This window comes from Conger conger, chromosome 17 (assembly GCF_963514075.1).
Source record: "Conger conger chromosome 17, fConCon1.1, whole genome shotgun sequence".
Taxonomy (NCBI): domain Eukaryota; kingdom Metazoa; phylum Chordata; class Actinopteri; order Anguilliformes; family Congridae; genus Conger; species Conger conger.
The window spans coordinates 228616-254930 of NC_083776.1; the positions used below are offsets into that span (position 1 = coordinate 228616).

The 26315-nt window shown below is 40.1% G+C and overlaps 2 protein-coding genes across 7 annotated transcripts; both read left to right on the forward strand.

Moving 5' to 3' along the window:
• Positions 1-1153: 1153 nt before the first annotated feature.
• On the forward strand, positions 1154-3580 carry trim13 (tripartite motif containing 13). Of its 5 annotated transcripts, none has more exons than XM_061227211.1 (2): positions 1154-1211; positions 1964-3580. In XM_061227211.1, the coding sequence occupies exons 1-2, from the start codon at positions 1179-1181 to the stop codon at positions 3170-3172; spliced, it is 1242 nt and encodes a 413-aa protein (XP_061083195.1). In that variant the 5' UTR covers positions 1154-1178; the 3' UTR covers positions 3173-3580. The 5 variants fall into 5 exon arrangements, with proteins under 5 accessions (XP_061083195.1, XP_061083200.1, XP_061083197.1 ...); XM_061227216.1 differs by lacking the exon at positions 1154-1211 and adding an exon at positions 1303-1322; XM_061227213.1 differs by lacking the exon at positions 1154-1211 and adding an exon at positions 1370-1395.
• Positions 3581-4207: 627 nt separating this feature from the next.
• Positions 4208-9502, forward strand: LOC133117093 (putative potassium channel regulatory protein). Of its 2 annotated transcripts, none has more exons than XM_061227218.1 (2): positions 4208-6362; positions 9146-9502. In XM_061227218.1, the coding sequence occupies exons 1-2, from the start codon at positions 5791-5793 to the stop codon at positions 9174-9176; spliced, it is 603 nt and encodes a 200-aa protein (XP_061083202.1). In that variant the 5' UTR covers positions 4208-5790; the 3' UTR covers positions 9177-9502. The 2 variants fall into 2 exon arrangements, with proteins under 2 accessions (XP_061083202.1, XP_061083201.1); XM_061227217.1 differs by lacking the exon at positions 9146-9502 and adding an exon at positions 7303-8231.
• The last annotated feature ends 16813 nt before the right edge of the window (positions 9503-26315 follow it).

The following is a 26315-nucleotide window of genomic DNA, read 5'->3' on the forward strand; positions in this document are numbered from 1 at the left end:
TTACACTACGTGGCATCACATTACATTACATTGCATTACATTACACTACATTACGTGGCATGACATTACATTACATTACATTACGTGGCATTTAGCATGTCCTTGTTATTCGTTATTAACATGGCCTCGACTGGCACAATAAAAATATGTTCAAGCATGAAATATGAAATGGACTCACACAGTAATACGACATAAATAAGATTCTTGAAGGATTTTAATAATTATATTTCAAGGTAAAGTTTAGTTATAGTAGGCTAGAACAGGCGAAAATGCTGTTTTCTAGGTGCTTATGGGTTTCATTAATCTGTCTTTCGGAAACTTTCATGTAGGATGTTGTATATGACACTTTACGTAAGTATGAAGTATTTCCCCTTTACATGTATATTGTACATTTACTGTCAGTGGGACACAACTGGCGCCTCTCATTAACAAGGCATTTTTTCTCTGCAGAATTGCTGCTCAAAGTTTCTGAGATACTCAAACCACCCTTGTCTGCCACCAACAATCATTCCACGGTCAAAGTCACTTAGATCACATTATTCCCCGTTCTGATGGTTGATGTGAACATTAACTGAAGCTCCTGACCCGTATCTACATGATTGCATGATTGCATTGTTCTGCTGCCACACAATTGGCTGATTAGATAATCACATGAATAAGTAGGTGTACAAATTTTTTTCCTAATAAAGTGCTCGGTGAGTGTGTGTGTGTGTGTGTGTGTGTATATATATATATATATATATATATATATATATATATATATATATATTATATATATGACGTCAGTGATGACGTATGGAGTTTAAAGAGAAAATAGTGATTAAAATCTGGGTGACCAAGAATCTGGTGGTGGACTGTATTCACATTGTGATGTTTTGCATAGCAACAAACCCCCTCCTCTCACAACGCAGTAGGGACCTTCTATGTTTGTTATTCTCTTAAGAAAAACGAAAATTACATATAAATGGCAAAATTTTCTCTGATTGTGAGAGATATGCAGAAGTATCATTAAGATAATTTTAATTACTTTGTGATCATGTAAAATATTCGACAAACGCGAGGAAATATTGACTTTAATTTACTTTCATTTCTCCATTCCCGAATTCTGTTCTTCCGGGGCTGAATCAGTTAAATTTTTTTCTCTCGTAAAGGGCGAAGTCTGCACAGCAACAACGGCCATGATTGCGTTTCACTGTGCGTCTCAGCGGCTGGTGAGTGCGTTTTGGTCCAATTGCATGTTGCTTTATGCGTGCAGAATCTGTCATAATCATTCCCAATACATTGCGAGTAGTTTCTGCAGCTAAAAAAACAGCTTAATAGCGGTAAATAATTTACCTGGCGTTAAAGAGCCTATAGTTTCTTTGAAAATGCAGCATACCGGATATTGCAGAACACGTAAATACTCCCTCATGCGATTAAAACAAGCGAGACTTTAGTGCGTAATAACTTTATCTTTTAGCCGTCACAGTTGGACTTTCGGCCGTGATTAATCGGTTATGTCGAAATATTGTGAATAACCAATAATACACAGTGCCGCCTTTCCGGAAATAATCGACGAATAGTCTACTTCCACTTTAAAAAGTAGGTCGATAATGAAAAACTGGTTTTATTGGTAGCAAGCCAATATCTGGGATTTTGTGTAGTGGTAATGTTTGCCGTTCTACCATGCTCGGTAACCTGGGCTTCATTGAATTAGGCATTCCGTAAAATATTTATGCAACTTCATCAGAAACCTTGCCAGGATATGAATGATTATTTTCGGACAAATTGACGATTTTGTTGGCTCAAACAAAACTGAGAGAAGCAAATGATTTCTGGGGAACAGAAGAATGAATTGAGGATTTCATTGCACACGTTGGAAGCAGTCTGGCTCATTGGCACCGAGGGTATTGTGACGTTTAGTACCGCTCTCTTTATTAAATACTTGCTGTCGCTAAAATGTTGTCTTCTGTCGGATTTTCAGAATACCATGGAGCTCCTAGAAGAAGATCTCACCTGTCCGATTTGCTGCTGTCTTTTTGAAGACCCGCGGGTCCTCCCCTGTTCGCACAGCTTTTGTAAGAAATGTTTGGAAGGCATTCTGGATGGAAACAGAGGTCCCATGTGGAGACCACCGTTCAGATGTCCAACTTGTAGGAAAGATACCTCTCACAATGGTATCAACAGCCTTCAGGCCAACTATTCCTTACGTGGAATTGTGGAGAAGTACAATAAAATAAGGATCTTCCCGAAGATGTCGCTGTGTAGACAGCACAGTTGCCAGCCGCTCAATATATTCTGTGCCACGGACTTAAAACTCATATGTGGGTTTTGCGCTACGACTGGAGATCACAAAGGGCACAAATTTTGTGCATTAGAAGAGGCTTACCAACAAGAAAAAATCGCCTTTGAAGAACTGTTTAAACGCGTTGAAAATTGGCGAAGCGCAGACGTGTTGTCCTGTTTGGAGTCCTTGGAAACAAGCAAGAAGAAATCGTTGCAGCAGGTTAGCAAAGATGCCGAAAAGGTAACGGAGTATTTCGATAAGTTGATAGGCACCCTGGATCAGAAGAAGAACGAGATACTTTCAGATTTTGAAACGCTGAAGTTGGCTGTGATGCAGTCGTACGACCCAGAGATAAACAGGCTGAGAGCGGTACTGGACGAACAGAGGCGAGCTCTCAGCATCGCTGAATCCTTCAGAGATTCGTGCGATCCGCTCCGCTTCCTACAGCAAATGCAGGAGTTTAGGGAAAAACTGAGGGTTATGCGGGAGACCACGCTACCGCCTCGAAGTGACATGGATGTCGGATCCTTGATGAAGAACTTTGATGTAAAGAGCTGGGACTCTGTGACGCTCAAAGATGTGGACAAGCTCGCAGCTCCCCACGAGACCAGCGCCTACGGCTCCACAAGTGTAAGGTTTTCCAAAGCGTTGTGGGGACTTGTCATTTTAGTGTGTCTTACGTTGTATGTGTTTATGGAGCCAAACAACCTCTCTTTGATTTCTACCCATGTCTCTGCAGTCATTCAGTTGTACTTTCCGGCGCCCGCAGATATGGCCAACTATGGTGCATTTTACTGGAGTGAGGTGGCTAGTTTGTGTCTGTTTCTATATGAGGTATGCCAGAAGTGTGTCCTCTGTCTGTTAAATTCAGCAGCCAACTTAATTTGTTGTTGCAAGCTGCTTTAGGTTTGTTAGGTCACCCTTGCTGCTGAAAATCGTATATTTAGGCTTCATATGTTGCGATTCCGATTCCCCATTTAAAGAAATTGATCAAGCCAGTATTACACATTTACTTTCTATGTTCTTTCATATTTCTGTAAACGAGTCATTTAGAAAGGTCTACGACTCATATGAGGGTGAAGAATCATTTTCTGACAGCCTATTGACGACAACTTCGTGCCATTTAATTTAGGCGGTGTATTAAATGTTCACGCTCTGTCATTTACGTCGCTGTGATATATAATACAAATACAATTTAAATAGAAAACTAATTTCGCTAGCCTAGCAAATGTGGCAATTCATGATGTATTGTCATCGGGGTTTCCCCTGCGACAGTAACCTTTTTGAGTTGCATAATAAAATTGTTGCATTTGTTTTTTTAGTTCCAGTTTTTATTTAATGGAATTTTTGTTCTATTGGGGTGGGTCGTCTGCTGTTTTTTTTTGCTGAGAAAGGGCACATGTTCCGTGAGTGTCAGCTGTGACGTTAAGACACGATTATTTGTGCTTGCGTAGGATGATGAACTATCACGCCATAATAATAAAATAAAAAAAACAATACCCACTCGGGTTCATCACATGCAATACTTTAATATAGGATATGTCAGCGAACACTGATTTAATTAATTAACAAATGACAGCTGGGTGATGCAACTTGCGCAATACCAGTTCAAGGTTAAAGGTACATAACAGATAGGAAGATACTACCTATTAAATATCGTCAGTTCTCACCTTCAGATTTAGATTGATATTTTCCCCTCCGCACAAGAACAACCAGTGGGCTATAAAGTTGTTCTCCTTCATCCAGAATCATATACAGTATCATATCACATATCATTCATATTTAAGAATATATTAAGTCTTTTTAAACTGGTCCAGGACATCTTTTGAAATTTGAGATTGAAAGTGTATCAGTGTCAAATTTCTGATAACGGCACAGTGATTATTTAGGCTATATACAGGTCCACACACACACACACACACACACACAGGCTATGTTTTCACATTTGGCAAGCATTCTCAATAGCTAAATTATTTAGGGGTTGTGCTGAAAATGCTTAATTGTTCAGTGTATATTTTATTTAGTTGAAGACCAACTGTCCCTCAAATAAAATAAAAATAAAAAAACAAGCTTTAGTATAGTCAGAGCATAGGTAAACATCCCATCGTGGACTGGCACATTGGTTCATATCCTGGCAAGGTTTCTGATGAAGTTGCATAAACATTTTACGGAATGCCTAATTCAGTGTATAGATTACTGCACTGACTAAATAAATCCAAAAACTACGAGAGATTATGTAGCCTACACAATACGACAGCAACGGACACACTTCAAATACCCTGTCCAGTGAAAGTATATATAGCCTACTGTTGCCAGGCAAATTACTAATGAAAGTGAACCTGGTGTGTTTCTTCATAGTACGGTGTGTTTAGTATTTTTCTTGCAATTGGAATGCTCTCGACTAATTTTACGCCAAACACCGCTCACAAATCACACAATTCCAAACTCACATTTTGTTTTTCCTGATACTGACTATTAAATAAATATTATTTCATAGCCTGCAGCTCAGATAAATAGTCTAGGTTACCTGATCAGGTTTAAAGTATAGATTCAAATATAAATGACCGTTGAACACAAATTAGCAGCAACACAATAAGTAAGGTTAAATTAATGTCCCAAATTAGCCGACCTGACTGCAATTAAAAATATACGCACTTGGGCCAAAAATCTATGAACCAACCCAGTCACTTGTAGGGCTGCGTAAATTACACGTTTATTGCCATCAGATCGCTGGTCCCATATACTATGTACAGCATAACAATCTGTAATTACCATATTAATGGGTATTCCCGTTGGTTGACACCGATATTACATTTTTATACTGATTTGGATTTAAGGAGTTACGTTCAAGTATAAAATCTCAGTTGCTGAATAACACTCAAGGAAAGGATAAAGGTGCGCCGCATAAACTTTATTCGTGAACATTGTGTGAAGTTAGTCGTAGACTACATACTGGAAAACTGCAGTCCTGCACTACACTACACAGACTTTAGTTTGGTGTGAGACCCACACCGGTTATTCTACTGGACTGGGTGTGAATAGATGTAGCCCATTGCCTTGTATCGCCTCCGACGTAAAAAAATAAAAATAAAAATAAAATAAAACTATTATTATTTTAGACCTACGTCATAACTGCGTGTTTTAAACGCAGATCGCCCGATAGCTATAGCTACACTCTGAGTTGACAAATGATAAAACCAATTCCTAACAAAATCGATACATTTCGTATTTTTGGTTTTACGCTTCACAAACAAAATCCACTGAAATTACGGCATTAAAAGTTTTGTGGATGGTTTACGGTTCTCTCCAGTTTTAGGCCTAAATTACTGGAAAGTTAACCAGCAGTGGCCTGCATTTCCTCCACAGTGAACATGGCATTATGCTTAGAGGACGCATAGCTTATAGCAACGGTGCATTTTAATTTTGTTTACATCTGTTGCCGGGAGAAATGAGCAGCATCACATCCCAACTGTAACCCAGGTGTCTTGAACGCTGCCATCAGACGACGCAATTGCAGGTTGAACATGAGCACTCAAGATATTTTAACAATTAACGTTGGGGGACAAAAATTCACCACCAGAACCGCAACCCTGAAAAAGCATCTCGACTCCAGGCTTGCACGGATGTTGGATGGTTCTGATTCCGAATTTCCAGTCTCGGGTGGACAGGTTTTCGTGGACAGAGATGGGACCTTATTTAAGTATATACTGGACTACATCAGGACCGATCAAGTCTCGCTACCACCGAATTTCTCCGACTTTGATGGGCTGAAGCGTGAGGCGGAGTTCTACGAGATGCACGCGCTAGCAGAGTTTCTTGGCAGAGGTGGCTGCCGTCCGACGTCCGAGATTTTAGAATTGCGCTTCTCAGTTCAGGAGATGCACGGATTCTTTAGACTATTCTGCTCACGGAGCAGCACTTTGGAGACACTGGCAACGAGAATATCCGTGTATGCCGAGCAGCCGGCGATAAATTGGAACTGCCCCCACCAGCACCAAAAACCTATGATACCTGTGCCCCTACAACGGCCTTCTCATCATGACGTTGTCTTCCAGTGTGGCACAGATTACTCTGCCGGGGACGAGGTCGCTGCAAGGTGAGAATGCCAATGGAATGATGCAAACACGTGCAATTTCTTCAGTTCACCGGTCACATACTACAATGGGTCCGTCGATGGACTCAATTACAATCATTTAAATATATATTTTTTGTGGGCAACCGTTTAAAATAATTAACCTACGAATATTATACACTCATTGAGCACTTTTTGAGTTATTAGACTTCAACTGCCGTAGCCTATCCACTTAAGAGTTATGATGCGTTATGTTCAGAGATGCTCTTCTGCATAGCTGTTATAATGTGTGGTTATTTGCGTTACTGTCACATTTGACCAGTCTGGCCGTTCTCCTCTGACGTCTCATTAACAAGGCGTTTCTGTCTGCAGAACTGCTGCTCACTGGATTTATTATTATTGTTTGCACCATTCTTTGCTAACTCTAGAGTCTAGACTAATGTGCGTGAAAATCCCATGAGACCAGCAGTTTCTGATAGTCAAACCACAGGGCCACTAGCAATCATTCCACGGTCAGTCACTTGGATCACATTTTTTCCCTGTTCTGATGGTTGATGTCAACATTAACCGAAGCTCCTGATCCGTATCTACAGAATTGCATGCATTGCACTGCTGCCACTCAATTGGCCGATTAGATAATCGCATGAATGTAATAAAGTAAAAATGTCCCTAATAAAGTGCTAGGTGAATGGACATCCTATCACCACGTGGCGTTCTGCTGGCACATCACATTTCCGTGAAGATGGTGTAGTGCCAAATGCAGGCTACCGAACACGTAATATGTATACTAGTCTAAAGTGAACATCTGCATGTCATCAAATTGAAGGCAATATGGAGCGTTAACAGTGCGACAACCAGGTAGGCCATCTTGCGATCAGGGCAATGAATAAGTATAATGTGACATAGCCTACTAATATTTTACATTTTCTACACTTAAATCACAGCAATTTTATTTTTTTGACAGGTATGTGACTATACAGCCAGATGACAGGAAGCTGTTGAACGGAACCAACATACTTGGTTTACTGGTGCACACGCTTCTTGGAGAAGGATTCCGACTTATAAGCACGCGGACAATATCCTCGGAAGAAAAGGTGGAATGTTACACATTCGAGAGAAATAGGATTCCTCAGATTATTAACTAATGGTTCCATAACAGAACTGCCAATTCACCAAAACGTGGCCAGGGAAAGCAAACAAATGGGACAATCGACTTAAATAGACTAAAGTTTTTTTTTTTTTTTTTTTTGATTTTAGACGTATGTCCGTGTAGAAAAACATAACGGAGACAACTTCCCCATTGCGTAGGTTTTATTTTCCCTGAAAGAGTCGTTACGACGAAAAATGAGATGAGACAGACACAAAGGCAGCTACCAATAAATGGCAATTTATTAAACAAACTGGCAGCGTGCAGTCGGTGAAGACCAGAAAGGAAAAACCAGCCACCACTCAAACTTATTTTTTAAAGGGCCCGGCAAACGGACACAGCCGCACGTAACAGTGGCGACACTGCATGGTCTGTAAAACAAACACTAACAGAATGTCATACTTCATATTGGCCTAGATAAGTTACCACACTATAATTGGACCCCATCAAATGAAGTCACAGGAGTATTTACCTGTTGGTCGATGTTGGTTACAGGTGTGGCCCTTAAGACAGAAGTGACGTAGCTTTACACAATTGGGGAAAAAACAAAACAAAACAAAAAAAACCCCAGAAGAAATCAATTCACGAAAACATCTTTATTTTGAGTAGCCTACACTCCAAATATCTCCAAAATAAGCATTTGTACCAAAACTCGGGCGATTGTAAATGCGACCAATGTCGTATGTTGTCATTTGGCTCAGTAAGTCAACACCAGCTGATGCAACTCAATTGTAACCGGCGAACATATCCACAGCTTTCATATATATATATATATATATATATATATATATATATATATATATATATATATATATAAGCTGTGGAGCACTCATATATATATATATATATACACACATACATATGCATTTGTAAGAATGACGTGGGCGAGGATTCCCTAATGCCAGGACACATCACAATATAAACCAAATGCGTGCATTACTTTGAAACAATCAAAGTCAGATTTAGAAAAATCCAGCAAATGAGATGCTTCTACAAGCGCAATCACTTAGTTTGCTTACTCTTGCCACGCTGGTAACGACATACCTCGCTGAATGAGGTCTCCAATCCGGTGTGCGTAGTGACGTCACGCATCCTCTCTTATAGAATTAAAATGACCTCAGCCCTTCATGTATTAATCCCAAAAAGAAAAAAGAAAAAAAAGCAGCCTTTGGATTTGACTTCAAAAGAATGTGTGATGTGAGAACTGATGTTAGAGAGAAACTAGTACGAGTTTGGAGTTTATAAACTATTGCATGCAAAATCGAATCCGGTTCAAGTACGAGGCAGAAGTTTCCACGTCTTTCGGATCGCGCTGTACATATTGCCATGCAGATTAAAACTAAACCAAGTGCACTTAACAGCCAATGAACCGTTAAGACAATTACCATGGTTTATTTGAAATACAAAAATTTATTTGAAATCTACAATTTAAAAAGGAAAACAATTTTAAAATCATAATATTGCATATTTCAGCAAAAAAAAAACATGCGAATCAAGTTCAAAATAATTACACGTCAGCTCTAAAAAGGCAACTGGGCGATAGGTAGACATTTTGTGCACTTAACAAACAAAATAAAGCAATTAAAGCGGTTATGCACAAAGCACTTGTTTTAGCTTCCCTTTACCTGTGTGCACACTGCTCCCACCATCGCTCTCTCAGCAGGGCACAGCGGGGCACAGCGGACGGGTGACCAACCTTCCTTCAGCAGCACGATCAATACTGGAGACATCAGCAGTGGTAAAACTCCAATATTTACGTGCTGCTACAGCAAGACGGCCAGAGGAGGAGGAGGAGGAGGAGGAAGAGGAGGAGACGGCAGCGTTCTCTGGGTCCTCCCCTCTGCTTGGCGCTTCCAGGGACGCCTGCCTCGTCCAGGCCTTACTGCTGCAGCACAGCACGGCCTGCATCTCAGTACAACCCACAAACCATTCTGTGCTGCTACAGCACGGCCCGGCATCTCTGTCCACTGGGGCAGACACAGGCACACACACAGGAACACACACAGGCGCACACACACACAGGCGCACACACACACAGGCGCACACACACACAGGCGCACACACACACAGGCGCACACACACACAGGCGCACACACAGGCGCAGGCGCGCACACACACAGGCACACACACACACAGGCACACACACAGGCGCACGCACAGGCACACACGCGCGCGCGCGCACACACGCACGCACAGACACAGGCGCACACACACACAGGCGCACGCACGCGCACACACACACGCACAAACACGCGCGCATAGACACATGCACACAGACACACGCACACACAGGCAGACACACACGCACACAGACACAAACACAGACACAGGATGCCAGGGCTCAAGGCCATCTGAAAAAGAGCAAAAAAAAGAAATGACATGTGAAGCCAGGACACCACCAGAACACAGCAGCATGTAGGTTCACACAGCCCAACACAGCCCTTTCTCTGCCCAACACGGCCCTTTCTCTGCCCAACACGGCCCTTTCTCTGCCCAACACGGCCCTTTCTCCGCCCAACACGGCCCTTTCTCCGCCCAACACGGCCCTTTCTCCGCCCAACACGGCCCTTTCTCCGCCCCAACACAGCCCCCTATCCCAGCCCAACACTGCTACCTATCCCAGCCCAATCCCCCCCCCTTTTCATTTTACTTCACACACCGCTGACTTGCACAGTTGACATGTATCATCCTGAAAAATATCCCTTTTGATAATCAAGACCTATTGGCTCATTCCAGTGATGGAGGAAATTTTTTTTTGATAATTTTTCACCACACATTTGACAAGTTAGGTGGTCTGTATTGGCTGTCCATCTGCAACAATGCTAAAAAGATTTTTCCCATTTACATCATGTACTTTCTCCAACAATTATTCACGCTTCTCAGATTGGGAAATCCATTATTTACTTTTGTTGAAATACCCCATTAAACACAAAATGATAGCTACATATATGACCATTTCTCCATTTTGAAACATTAAAAATGTAACAAAATGCATTTACAAACATACAATTCTCAGGAATTCACTGACTGTACGAAGACATTGATGGATCACGTTTAGAGTGAAGCACTCAACAAATCACAAACGCTGTGCTATTATCAGGTAGTGTTCTCATTTCAGTTGGGGAATATTTAATGTATATACATTATAAAACAAACATTTAAAAACAGGAAAAACTTTATTTTATAAATGTGAGCCCTCACCATCATACACCTTACACACTTCTGTAGGAATGAAAGGTTTCATATGGAATTGTCATGCAGTGCTAATATAAACTGTGTAATAAGTTTAAGATTTTAATAATCCGTAGTTAGTCAGACAGCCATGGAACTGCTAGCCTGCCTGGCCTCATCAGCAGCTCAGACAGATATTTCAGCCCGCTACTGGACTGCGTTGTGTGTGTGTGTTTGTGTGTGCATGTGCGTGAGAGAAGATGTATTCATACTGGGAAAAGTACATTGTTTTTGTTACTTTATTGGAAACGGTTACCCAATAAACAAATCTCACATTAACCACTGGAGATCCATACACCAATAATTTAGAACAGAATGGAGTGAACTGGACAGGTGTCAATGCCACTGAACTGGGGGAAATAAAATTAAAAAATTAAATTGAAAAAAAGAAATGTTATTGCAATGTAAAAATGACAAAACTCATTTTGGATTAGTAAATTAAATTATGCAGTATAATAATATAATATATAATAAACTCGGTGTAGGTGTGTGCCAGTTAAAATAGTACAGGACTGTAAAATTCAGCAAAAGTCTGAGGCACCCTTGCTTTTAAAAATATAGAAAATCTAATTTTTTTTGGGATTAGTGCGCCAGTAGAAAACAACAAATTTCAAAAAATGAAATGTTAGGGGAAATGTATCATTTCTTTAAATAACATGAATTGACCACTTTTCAGATAAAAACTTGATTGAGTGTCTATTATTAGCCAGAAGCAAGACAGACATTGCTCTTTATAGTATATAAACTTTTAAATGTTGAAAAATTCTTTAATTATTGTTTACATCTTTTCTTTTCTTTACTGAATAGTGCCTATGGAAATTTACCTTTTTCACACTACCGTGTATACATTTTAAATATATCACAAATATGAAAAATACAAATAAAATGGCAGTTACACTGCAGTTTATAGTAGCCAATGAAATAGACCCCAGATTGAGCAGCACATCTGGCCTTGTGTGTTAAGTAGAGCCCAAATCACACTTGTGAGGATTACAAAGGCCCGGCATGGAGGGAAACGCATGGAGAGATTGGCGATATGGAGGCCATGTCCGTCAGGGTGTTGGGTGTCCCGTTTCACTGGCAAAGCGCGATTAAATTACCCAGATAATGCACTCTCCACTGTCAGCTGCAGTGTGTGTAGTGCTCAATTGTTGCCCGTGTGGATATTTAGGACAGGGAGAGAAAAACAAATAAACCTAAACAGGACCAACCCCCCCCCTCCCCCCCTTCAAAATAATCAGAGTAACAATGCAAAACGAACCTGTCTCTGTGACTGTGCTGAGACCCCCATTTTCAAGAACCTGTTTCAACACTAGAGATGGGAGTGTAAGCTCAAGCTAAGCACTGTACAGTCATTTAAAATAAAGCAGTGATAAAATGCTTAAGCAAACTTGTGCAAAGCCAAACCCTCAATAGGGCCAGCAAAAGCAAAACACAAAACAGATCATTTTATTTTAAATGGTTTATTAAAATACAATAATTCTAAAAATAATATTCTGATTTTAATAAGAATTAAATGGAAAATGAAAAATGTAGATTAAAATGGGTGGAGGTGCAGGTAGGGTATTTATACATTTAAGAAAGAAACTGAAATAAGTCACACACTTCTCTCTTTGAAGTAAGTTGCAACTTCTAAATATCAATTATTCAGCTATGGATGACAAAATGTACGGCACACAAATCAGATACGCAGGTTATCACGTGAAAGTGCTGGGTGAACATGAGCACTTTTCAAAAGTTCTGAATGCCCAGAGAACCCCAGGCTCCAGAACACACTCACTCAGGAGCAGGACCACGCAAAGCAGTGCTCAGAGTCCCACTGCAGTTCCACGTTCGGCCATTCTATTAAAATCCAGGTTTAAAAATTAAACAAAATTTTTTAAAAAGGTGAAAGTTGTAACCTTTTTTTCTTTGTGATGCCCAAGGGAGGGCTATATCAATCTACAGTGTCCCATGGAGGGATTCACAATCACACACACAGTGGTTTTAGTTGGTGTGAATTAAAATAAATAATAAAAAATTTAAAAACACAGACTATGATTTCAACTGCATGTACTGCCCATCTCTCTCTCTCTCTCTCTCTCACACACACACACACACTAAAGTCAATGTGTCTGAAATAAATTACGGTGAGTGATAAGCCTTCCTCAGCAGGAAATGACACTGTGCTCTTGAAAAAAATAATAAAAAAATATGACATCTCATATGTGTAACAAGTTTCCACATCACATGCCGTCTGAAAGTGCTACCCACTATATTTATATAAGCCATGAAATGATTCAGCACCACTAATAACACATTGAAGGGCAGAGCAATTCCATTCCATTCACAAAACTGCCGAAAATAACAGACGGGTTATGATCAACATATCAATTCAAAACATGTCCAACTGACATGTTTTAAACTTCACTTCAACTATACAATATGATGGTGAAATGGAGAGAAAAAGACAACCACCTTAACCCAAGTAAATGGAACGCATCTTTACACTGAGCTAGAAATGTTTAATTTCATTTGTTCTCATTGCCTCACAAAGTCATCCGACCTGAATGAGAGCTGAAGTACAAGGGAAATAAGGGGGGAAAACAAATAAATAAAAGAGGATAAGCTTCTCATCCGTACATGAGAACAGGACTGGCCCTAGTAATTATAGTCAACGTATGGAAAACGCTGACGCACAGCAGACCACCACATATGGCACTGACAGTAAATAATCTGCAAAATTATTGCAGGCTGCACAAGTAGCACTTATAAACACTGGATTTTGCACAAGAAAAAAAAAAAAACCAAAAAAAAAAACCCCAGCCTCGGTTTACATAAAAAAAAAATATATATATATTTTCACCAAAATAAACTACCGAAACCCCCCCTAAAAAACCTTACTGACAGCGATACCCCCACCCTCCGCAAACGCACACTGCAGTATGGCAGGACAGTACCATCACCACCAAAGGCTGCAGGTGATTCTGCTTCAGTACAGCAGCAGGGGATAGGTGGCAATTAGGGCAAATTAGTGGTGGGGATTTCTGTGGTGGGAGAAATTCTACTGCTGTGAGGCGGAGCTGCCGAATGCTAAAATAACCAGCAGGCAACATCACCAAGACACCAGAGCAGGTAAAAACCAGTGCTGGACTGGAAGTGTGTACTTAAAAACAACCTTATAAATGTTCTGAGGATATTTTACATTTAGTCTCCACTATTGAGAATGAAGATTTTACAAATCTTTTATTTTTCTGCAGTTATTTTTTTACAAAATAAAATAAAAACACCCTCACACTGCACTGAGCAGCCTGGGCCACTGAGGCTGAAGCTCACCTTCAAACAGGGCCGGACACTGCCAGAGAGGGAAGAAAGGGAACATTTTGATCAAACTGTAGTTTTGAAAAGACTGGCCAAACCAGTGTGAGCTTGACCTGTAGCCACCCTTGCTCTCACACAGCCAGACTAAGATATTGGGAGGAGGAAGCTGACTAATTCAATAATGCCAATCCATTGCCCCCTGGGAAAGGACAGTGCACTGACTTTAACACAAAACTTCTCCAAATGTAATTTATTCGAGTCGATTAAAATCAAGATTGAACAAAAAGCCAAGCATTTTTATTTAAAATTATGTTGAATAATTTCTATATATTCCAAACTTAAAAAGCATCAAGTCATTTCCGAGGCCCAACGTATTATTATTATTTTTTTGGATATAAAAAAATAAAATTAAAAAAAATCACTGTTGACCAGGGATAACAAGCCAGAGACCGTTTAGACAGGATGTGGAGTAAACACTTATTGTAATCAACACTGGGACTACTTTCTAAAAATATCAGCTATTCTCTGTTGTAGAAACACAAGTGAGTGAGCTGTGGGTGTTAAGCCTTTAAAAGCGCTCCCCACGTCCCCATCTCCCCGTTACTACAGATCAAATGTGGGCTGCAATCATTTCAGAGAAAATCAACAGTTAAAGATGCTACCATTATGCATTTAAGGATGTGTGAAGAGCATTTTATTTTTTATTTTTAAATCCTCCACCCCTTCCCTTTTTTTATTTATTTATAAAAATAAAATTATCTAAAGTAATATCTCTTCCCTTGTGAGCCATGTCTCAGGCTAGATCATCCACTAGATAGATTCCACTTATGATCACCTCTGTTAATTCACAAAGAAAAAAATGCAATCATATGCTTGAAGGTTTAGATTAATAAACTCTGTAACCCTCCCAAAATTTGATTAATAACACCTTAACCTTAGCAGGAAGACATGAATTAGGGGACGGTGCTTTTAAATGGTCATGAATGAGTGAAACCTGAAGAACCCTTATAAAAAGGGTCAGAAGGATGGACATTCATTAAGAGAACCCAAAAGCCAGCTCCTGCATTCCCTCACATGAAGCAACACAGAAACCTAATGGGTCAATATTATAAAATTACTCCCATAACCCGACATGTCCCAATGAACACCTAGAAAAACCACAAACACATAGACCTACATTATTATTTTTTTTTACCATAATTGACACTGCCATCACATGTTATGATATGCAATACATATTGGACATGACAGGGATGGAAAAAATAAAATAAAATTACCAACTATTATGAGTGCTGAAAGACCTTTGATAAATTCTAGAAAGTGGATTTCCAGTGTAATCAACCTTGATATTGGCCTAATGTACTTATAAAATACATTTATATCTAGATGTATATACAGGAATAAGCTTAGGAAACCTGGTCACAAAAATAGTTATATTGTTGTCAGAACACTCAAAGAATGTCATTTTTCATGCCTGCCAGCTGTCCATCCATCTGAAGTGACCAATGTAACATTTTTACATGCCTTAATAAAATAACCTGTAGAATATGCATTTCACAGTACTGTGACTGTCTGAAAAAATTTTTTTTGCAGTTAATTCTCAAATGTTTAAAGGACCAAAATCATCATTTTGAATAAGAACGATTTGTCACCACATCATTTTCCAAGTGATTTAAAAGTCATGTAAACCTTCTGCAGTGTAGAACTGAAATCTATGAATACATTTTCTCCTGGGGGGAAAAAATCAAATAAAATTACGCACAAGAAATAGAAAACTAGGGATGGTCTTTAAGTTTTATCAGAACACAGCTTAACCACAGATCAAGGGAGGAGCGGAAGACACAAAAAACAGCTTCACAAACTGAGGTCTCATTACTGGACCATGCTGTCTACAGAGAGGAGCTACCCATGCTCTCAGCAACCCAGAACAAAACAAGTTCAGGGAAGCATGGGTACGGCACTGCCTCAAAATAAATACATGGCACATTGACAGACCAAAGAGCAATAAAAAGCATAAACGGGTCTAGTGTGATAAACGCTGTAGCTCATTTAGCACAATGCTACACAAACAGAGCAGTCGGTTTAAGAGTGCACAGCCCAGTCTATGCAACAACCAAATTACCATTCTTCAATTCCTATGACCATGAGGCCTCAAAATAAACAGGAAGCCAATAAGGTGAAAAAAACAAACAAAAAAAAACTACACCGTCACATAGCTGGTAACAGAGCCCAGCTTCTTAAAAAAGGCCCCTCTGACACAGTAAGCAACAGAACGCCTTAAATCAAAGCACAAACGGAACCAGCGCCAGAGACCTCGAACATTAACAGTCACTTCTGGGGGCTCTTACCTGGGGACCCGGTGAGAGGAAGGTGATGGCACGGACGGTGCAGAGCGAAGCCGGCCCATGTGATCAGAGGAGTGCTCTCCCATTCCAGAGATCAGCCCTAGAGCAGTGCCTTCCAGCTCACCTGATCTCCCCGAGCAGACGGTGGAGATCTGGCCGTTCCGACAGGGCTGAGGCTTTTCAGTTCTGCATTTAACAGTTCCCTGTCCCTCCTCCAACCCCCCCCCCCCCACCCTCCCCCCTGCCCACATAGGCAGTTTCTTCCTTTGAAAACACTCATAATAAAAATTACTATCAAAACCACTGAACTTTCTCTCTTCTGATTAACGTCAACCAGACACACGTGCAAATGAGTTTAAATTGTATATTCATTTCAAAACTGAAAAACAAGAGAGGCAATAAAACAGCCCCAGTCAATGATAAAGTTGTAATCCTGGAAATTTAGCAGCTTTACGTGTGCCTTCAGATGACTGACCTGACTCCTACACCTTATAACATGGCGGGAAATTTTTTTTAATTACAATTATTACTTTTATTATTATTATTAATAAATAAATAAACTGCTGAACGTTGTTGATTACTGGCTGTCCAGATACTCCTAAACTATAAAAGGAGACAACACCTCAGTACCCTGTTTGACCATTTCCAGGAGTGGCCTCATATCAGAAAGAAAAGGCAGAGGGGGAAAGAGTGAAGAGAAGTCACCAGCCTTTCTCCTCTACAAAGGAAAACATGGTGCAAGATTTAACAATCAAGTTTCGCAAGCACTCTGCTTTTAAAAAAAAAAAAAAAAAAAAAAAATGCCCAGACCAGATTACAAAATTCCTGAGGACACATCAACTCGAGCTAAGAGGAGAAATGATGGACAAGAGAACAGCCCTAGGGAAAGGTCGAAGCAAAAATGGTTATTTACACCACCTTCCCACTTACTGACGTTTACACACAATTCATTTTATTTTTGGAATTTTTGGTAAGGTTTGAAATATTCTGATATTTTCTTGAGGAAGGCATCGTGCAAGCTGACCACTTGCACACCATTCTAAAAGGTAGGCCTATATCATCATGCTGATTTCAATATGAACAATGAGAGGGGGGAGGTAGTCTCATTTCCCCAAACATGTAAAAATAAACTACTGCAGCAATACGTGATGTGACATTCTCTGCCCTGGTCCACTCCTTCAAGCACAACTGCTCTGCTAAATAATGACAAGTAACTCACCCCCCCGTTAATATTGAACTGATCAGGGATCATTATGCAGTCTGTAGAAAATCTGCTCAGTAGGGGGGAAAATTGAAATAACTGACGCAGCAAACTGATCCAGTTGATCAAGACTTGAGATTTGTCACTCGTCTGCCAACCAATTGACACAAGTCATGCATTTCCACATCACAATTGCCGAAACATTTTTCAGCAGTTAGACATAATTTTACATTACAGCTCAATGCCAAGTCTGCCAAAACAATTTTAAAAAGTACCCACTTTTATCAATTAACAGTATGAATCCTGTTTTAATGCAATGTTCTGCAATTCTCAGAAAAGATCATGTCATTGTAAATCGGCCAGTTATATTCAGATTATTTTACACACAACTAGGAGAAGGGAAACAATACCTGCAATCGGTATTCATAACGAGGGCTTCTGCTGCTGTATGTACACATTTTTACCTGTAATAATTGCCACCTGCTTAATGTAGACATCTAACAAAAACGAACCAACTATCAACAACTTTCCAGATTTCTACCCATCAAATAATACGAGAATTGTCATGTCTAACCATTTACAATGTTCAAAAGAAATGCACATTGACACTGGCAACACATATCGGATTGGATTTACTAATTTGTCATCAATCGTGTCAACTGACAGTCTAAATAGGAATAAGGAAGAGGATTGTGATCACAGCACAAAAAATAAATAAAAGGAGGAAGCTTCACCTACACACCAGGCACCAGGCCTTCCTTTTATTGTGTTACTTATTACAGCATCACCTCGTCTAATTCCTGCTGCACTGGAACTACGGGTAGGCCTCCTGTATGGCGGCTCTGCCAGGTCACTGAACACATGCCTGCCCAGGGATCCCCGATACCTCCCACTTCCATCTGCCTTTCCCAGTAATGCAAGCCAGCCCTGACAATGTTACATCCATTCTGCCATAAAACAGCCCTCCTCTTCAGTGTTCTTTAGAGATTCTACAACAGTCAGGACGCCAATACTGCACATTCAGTTCCTGGATGCACCTTTTTGATATAGCAAAAATCATAAAACCACACTGGATAACCTACATTTGACCTTACATTTTATTCTGGACTTGGTTCCACTTAGAAATGTCTCAAGTACAGAAATTTAAAATTTAAAACCAAAAATTATATTTTTTGAAGTATTAGATAAATTCACCCGCCTTTTGGAAAATTAAAAACAATATCGACACTCAAAAAATACAGTAATCATAAAGAGCGCATCATCTAATCCCTTAAACCACAGAAAACATTGTGTTGCTTCAGTGTTGTAATACACTTTACTTTCCTGACCCTAACAAATATAAATAAATCCTGTAAAATACCAAGTACAATGTCAGAAGAAATGTAATACTCGGACCTAAATAGTTATAATAATAAAAAATATATATAACACCACTTGCTCCTAAAATTGGTGTTACTTTCTTGTGTAGATTGTTATCTAGAACAACGATTGAAGTTGGCTACATTTGAACAAAATATGAAGCGAGAGGATTTCTGGAGGGAAGCGAGTATGACACAGTGAAGAGATCACTTTATAAAGTGAAGTAGTGTCGTAAATGTAGATATCAAAGTGCCCCGACTAGGTTTCACAGTAGATGCTAAATGGCGTCCATTTCCAGTTTAGAAAAACCAAGTTACACTTCAGACGTCCTAAAGGTCACAACTTAAATGTTCCAAATGATAGGTCACATCTGTAGCCAAGTAAATACATTTTCTGCCCAGTGCTACCTAACCAGTTAATAGCGAACTATGCAGGGAAACGGGCACCGAAAAAAGTGAGGGAAAAAAAAAAAAAGGTGATACTCAAGGGCTCCCCACACACAGACAGATTACAGTCACCGAGACTGTTTGGTCATTTTTTTAAACACGATACACTACGCACTGCATTGTAGCGCAAAGGTTTTTTGAGAAACAAAATGGATAAAGATTTAACATCGGACTTAAACGTGAATTAACGTGTTGCCAAAAATATAATCACTAAATGTGAAAATCGACCAGCAGTCTGGTTTCGGAAAGTGGATGGCAAAGATCCGTGTAATTTATGCTAAGGTAAGAAAAAAAGGTTACCAATACGGGTGCTGCGCCGCAGATAATTTCAAAAGTATCCGTTCGACAGGCAGCATTTGTGGTTAAAACGCATCTATGACAATGTGGCAGTAGTCATTTGAGGACTAACGAGAAGAACCACTTAATTATTAAAGTTACTAATAAACAAGTGGTTTGGTCACATTATGAGCAATAACCAATTCTACTAACATGTTGACGGACATGAACCGGGGAAGCTAGAATGATGCTTTGATGGCTTTCGCGTCAATTTGACAAGCTTCCTAACTGCTGGGATAGCACAACGTCTTTACAGATCACACAGCAGCTAACTTAACCAGCATGCAAGTGAATGACACACACAAGCCCATGAAATCGAATACTAATACAATATGCGCTACCAGTGGCAAGCCTACTCTGCACATTAATACGTCAAACTTATCCTTTAGAGCCAAACGTTAACTTTCTAACGTTGCCGTTACATCGGACTGGCCCATCGCTCCATCTCGTAGACCTGGATGGTTTGCTTCAATGATGGTAAAACTTGCAAGAGGGCCAATTCCATGCAACATGGACTAATTGGCGTTTAATACAGTTTACGTCGTGTAGGTTAGCAATTGATTTGGTCAAGTTAGCTAACCTTAGTTAGTTGGCTTGATCGACAACGCCACACTTCCGTCAACTGAATTAATCTAGCTAAGCACCAAGTCTTCATTATGTTAACATTAGCTGGGCTATATGGAAAACGTTACTTTATCCGACTTAGCTCTACAAGTTAGTTAAAAGGTTAACTGACGATAGCCAACTTGACACCGTCATTAACGATAGCTAGTAACCATCTTAAAAAGTTGGAGAACATTTTAGCTAGTAAACGTTAACTTCGTTAGTTAGCTAAGGTTAGCTAAAAACATTAAGCGACATCAACTTAGTTACCAAGAAGCAGTCTTGGCGATAGCCAGCTAATAAAACGCTAGCTTGTCAAATGTTAACTATTCAACCAGCTTACGTTAACGGTGTAACTTATCTAGCTATAGCTGCCAGACATTAATGCCCGTCAATATTTTGTCAATACAAAGATTAACGTTACGAGATAACTTTAGCAAACGTTTCTAGCTTGTAATGTTAATATAATTCTTAAAATCAGAGACACTAGCTAGCTAACGTTGGTGAATTGCACCAAAAATCTTCATAGCTAGCTAATTACTTCATAAAGATTCAAAATAAACATGAGCTAACTTATTTGGAGTAATAACAGTTAACGTGATGCGATTTCGGCTGGGAGGTAACTAGAATTTGACAAACCTTACAGTAACGTTAGATATGACCAAGTTGAAACAGTTAACGGGAGAACAGAACATCCTCATTAAACGACATTTACAGGTACCGAGCTAGCATGTATTAGAGAAGTTACGCACCTAGCTAGCTAATGATGCGGAATGGCATTGTGCTTGCCAACCAGACTAGAGCTAGCTAACTTAGCCGCTTCGATAACGTTAACAGTTAACATTACCCAGAACCCGTCACCCTTGAAGTTAGCCGACATCACGTTAGACTGCAAGAATAACACAGCTAACATAGTAACTTAAAGAGCAAAGTTAATTTAGTCTATAAAAATAATGTTCCATAAATATAATATAGACACACTTACCACAAAAGAAAGAAATTCAATTTTTCCAGAGTCCATTTCATTTTTAACGTCAACTAACGTCAAAGGGTCGCAAGATACCGTTAACGCTCAGCTTGCGAATCAATAGCTAGCGTTAACGTTAAATTATTTTCTTTTCAGCTAGCGTTAGCTCGGTTAGCCAAGTTAGTCGCTTCATTTAAAAACACGAAAACGGCGCTAAATAATTGAACACAAGCGAGGCAAAATGGATAGGTATGCCTGGATGGAGAAAGTCCAACTGATACTGCGATTGATATTGCCAATCAAAGTTTCTTTAGTTAGTTAGCTCTGGGCTACTTAAGTTAGTCGTTAGCCGACCAGTTAACGTTAGTGTCAATTGGATGTGCTAGCTAGCTAATAAGACTGCACTGACAGCACAGCAGCGCTCCCGCTCAAATTTAACCTTAAAATAGACCATAATCACCGAGAATCTAATCGAAAATATGCCCACTCCAATCTTTGGCCTTCAAATTATTTTTTAAAGATTTTAAAGTATTTTTAGGGTGGTCCGTTCATTTTTAGAGATTTTTTTTTTTAAATGTTGATTTCCCAATCGCAGTCGTCAAAAGCCTCTTCTCCGTTGCCTTCTCAGCGATTCTCCTGCTTGCATTACCGTATCGAATTGTGTCTTTGTCCAGCAATCCTGCGGCCATTTACAAGTCCTCTTTTTCATTCTGTATTTTTGATGATTTTTTTAATAGATTTTTATAAGTCCCAGGGGGGGAAATACATTAGAATTGTTCTATCCGCCTGTGCTCCGCTGTTGCTGTAACAGCCGCTCCACTCGAAAATGGCGCCGAAAGCCTCTCTCTTCATTCAAATTCGTTAGAGCCGCCCCCCCTACCCCCCTCCCCGCAGAGGCATGCCGGGAATGAGCGCCTGCGCACGGATTGGAGCATGCCGGGAATACGCGCCTGCGTACCGATTGGAGCAGCCAGGAAAATGCACCCTGAAATGGGCCAGCAACCCACGCACACTGCTCCTCGCCGGTGAGAGCACAGATACGATTAACACTTTAACAACCAGTATTGAGTAGTGACCCCCCCCCCCCCCCCCCATGGCTGAAGAAACTTGGAAATGTTTACCCTCACAATACATTAGTTATCGTTCCTACATCTGTGGCTATGCAGACAGATGAACGTGTTTGTTTTTAAGAAATAACGTTTTCCAGGCATAGGCTCCAGCAGAAGGGCACGTAACCAACATGAAGCTTGAGAGCGCAAACTGGCACCACTTAGTAAATGTATAGGGGAAAATAACGTGCACAATTTTATAATCAGTTTCGTGTTCCGCGTGCAGAACCATTGCATTTTAGAAGGCTTTGTGAATGTTTCTTGACCATCCCCCGTTTTTACAATTTAAGTTCACAAGCCGTCGAGCTCCTGTTTTCCACAGTGCCCAGTGCTCGCTAGCTGCAGCGTCTAGACTAGAGACGAGTTATTGCACTTAAATGATTACGCCAACGTCTCCGATGTGTAGCCTATAGCCTATTTTTGTCCCGAACAGAATAAAGTACTTGCTACAATTAAATTCAAACTCCCTGATGCAGACGGACGCATATCTAATATGTTGAGCGTCATTTTCAGGTGAAGGCGCTCGACCGAGTCTAACGTTGGATGGATTGCATATCTGCATCGATACAGCTGCGCTCACTCCACCGGCGATATGTGGGATGATTGGAAGAATTCAGAAAAGGCAGGCCCCCAAACCACACCCGCTATACTCAGAGTAGGCTAGGCTACGATACGAAACTGCTTGTCAGTTACAGCAGTGTGCAAAATGGCTTTATAGTAAGGGCATTGCAAATCGGTCGATGTAACATGTAGTCTATGTCGTTGAGCGAGTTAGCCTAGAGTGAAACTACCCAATTATACTTGGTATTTGTAACTTTACCCCCACACTTTCAAATTCGGATAACGATACGGATTATACGAACAGTTTCGTTACGTCTCAATTTAAGTGGTTCGTTGTGTGCGTTCTCACTTCTCAGTTCGGATTTCTCTTATGAAAATGCCAGACGTGGTGTCATGTCTGAGCGCAAGGGCAGAAGCTGCGACTTTCACTGATAGGCTACAGAGTGCGGTAAAGTTCGTTTTTTGGTCGATATTCAATAACTCTTTAATAAAAACAGGCCACTGTGGTCAAAATAAATGTTTCGTAATCAATGGAGCTCGGAGAACGCAACACAATGGTTTGTTTCGTCTTCCGTCGCACTTTTAATATTACGAAACCTTTTCGTCAATCACAATTATAACGCATTCCTGGAGAAGTGTGTTATGACTTGGGACCTTCCAACATCAAAGCACAACATTTAATTTATCCATTAAGCCCATTGTTTATTTTTGAATAATATTTATGTTCGCGACAATTTTTCATTTTTGCGGCTCAGACTGCTCATATTTAGGGACAGTCTGAAAAGTGATGCAAGTGAAAAGCAAACTACGTAACGTTGAAGTCTCCATTCAAAGTATGTTTTTCATGGTATAAATACATAGCTATATACAGAATGCGATGGTATTTCAGTTTGTAAAAAAAGTTATGTTATCCATTTTTGGATCGCCGAGAACTAAAACTCAGCCTCCCACAATGCTTTTTATAGTGACAAAATTTCCACAATTGGACCATCCTAATGGCACCAACAGTGTGTCTATTAATTTATTGTCCCGACTCGTGCAATTGTGACTTAACTGGCATGATTCTAGCTTATAAACTTGAATACAAATAGGATACATTTGTGTAATCAGTGGCTTATCGATGGCAGCCCGCGACCGATGTCAAGTGCAAGTGGGGGAAAAAAATCCCATGGGTGCAAATGTGTTGGTACGTCTCATGAGACTGACCATCCCACGATAGATAATGTCATCTTTGTTGTTGCATTTGGTGCACAAATCTGACAGTACGCTCATAACTACAACAAAAAAGCTACAAAAAGCTGCATAGGGATAATTTGCAGATGATCGGAAGCCTTGTCATTTTGTGTTTGTAGAAGGATTGAATGCTTCATTTGCTTATATGCAATTGTTGTTGTTATTGTTGCAGTCTGATGAAATCCACCAGCATAGCACTTCGCAGTATACCAGAAATGCCATTCAACAAAACGCATATTGACTCTAAAAATAGGTGTGCCCCATGAAGGATCAATAGTAGAATGAATAGGTATTGGCCTGGAGTAAATAGGTAATGTGATCTGGAAGCTATTGAAATATTTATAGAATTTAAATATTTGCAAAAAATTTCACGGGATTCAAAAGTTGTGCCCTTATCTCCATGTCCCCCTGATTATTTCCCATTGGTTTGGAGTCAGTGGGTCATGTGACCTGGAAGCTATTGGAATATTAACGTGATAATTGAAATAATCATAAAATATCAAACATGAATTCCTGCTGGGATCCAGGAGTTGTGCTGGTATGTTCATGTCCTCCTGATCATCAACTCATTATTTGAACACTCTGAGCACTGTGGTTAGAAAGCTATTAACATTTTTATTTGACAACCACTTTTTAGACGGTCCCTAAATATGAGCAGTCTGAGCCACAAAAATGAAGAATTGTTGCGAACATATAAATATTATTAAAGAATTATTAACGTGCTTAATGGATGAATGAAATGTTATGCCTTGACGTTGAATGGTCCCACGTTAAAACACACTTCTCCTGGGAGGTGTTTTTAATTGTAATTTCGAAGCTATTGACGAAAATGTTTCGTAATATTAAAAGTGCCATAAAAGATCAAACAAAGCGTTGCGCTGCGTTTTCTGAGCTCCCCTGATTACGAAAGAGTTATTTTGAGCACTGTGGTCTGTTTTGTTGAACAGCTGTTGAAGTCCGAAAATCGAATATCGAACATAAGACTAACTTAACCGCACTAGGCTACGGGAGGCCGCCCGGCCTCAAGTCGGAGACCTTAGCAATAAAGCACAACTTTTCCGAGGTAACGCTTTGGTACGTGTCTCCAGAACATGTGCAGCTGAAAGCCCTACATATTTGCAAACATTTTTTAAAAGTACTACCGCCTGCTCTTCTGCAAGGTCTAAAACACACCCACTTTATGTTAAGGGCAACAATAGGCCACAACGTAACCGTCTGTGCGCAATATAACGGCGCGTAAACGTTTTTATCTCCGCTCCCACAAGGAGTCGTGCTCAAGAGGTGTATGTTCGGCTCTACACAATGGATTTTCTGTTATCAGACAGGAGGTAAGTTGAAAGTATTCGTTCAGGTTATATTGGCCTACAAACAAAACAGTACGGCAGACTACGCCCTTTCCACGCGCATTTCTTCATCGCAGTAAAGCAGCACTAAACAAAGAAAATTATTTAGAAACTCAGCCATAACTGTGCGATTGAACCCCTGTGTGACCGTGAAAAGGCTAATTGGTTTATTTATCCCATTCAAACCCCATCTGAAATGATGGCCATCACAGTACAACTTGTTTAAAAACTACTGCGAGTTTCCAAAGCACGCGCTCTATTTATTCCCTAACTGTCAAACTGAATACGGCGCTGCCAAATCCAGATGTGGAGAAGAATGATCCTGTTGCACAGCATAGGCATACCGCGACATTTCAGATGCGACAGCAGGGACAGATTTGAACAAATCTAAGAAGCTGCACACAGATTTCTAAAATTCAAGGAACCATTAGTCTAGAGCAGACTGATCAGTTTCTGTATTTAGGTGTTTAGTACCTTTTAAATACTACCCCCTTGGTTCTGTGATAAAACCTTGCAATGCTTTCCTTCAAATTATAGAAGATACATTTTCATTCCCAGGACGTTATCGGGGAAGTGGATGGCAATATAGTATACGGGGTGGTTTGGGGACTATTGGCTATATAAAGATCATTGGTCAAGCAGAGATTCATGCGGTTAACCTCTTGGAATCTCTGAACAGAATGTACAGAACTGAATGCATGTCTAAGGGTGTGATATGATGTATATATACACTGAGCTGCATAAGTCTTGGGACAAATCTATTTTTTCTTGATCTGGCTCTGTACTCAACAATTTT

Bases quoted from the DNA above. Each gene is read 5' to 3' on its own strand.
- trim13 (XM_061227211.1), top strand. From the start codon at position 1,179: ATGATTGCGTTTCACTGTGCGTCTCAGCGGCTG. The intron at 1,212-1,963 runs GTGAGTGCGTTT...TCGGATTTTCAG, and splicing joins ACTGTGCGTCTCAGCGGCTG to AATACCATGGAGCTCCTAGA.
- LOC133117093 (XM_061227217.1), top strand. From the start codon at position 5,791: ATGAGCACTCAAGATATTTTAACAATTAACGTTGGGGGACAAAAATTC. The intron at 6,363-7,302 runs GTGAGAATGCCA...TTTTTTTGACAG, and splicing joins GGGGACGAGGTCGCTGCAAG to GTATGTGACTATACAGCCAG.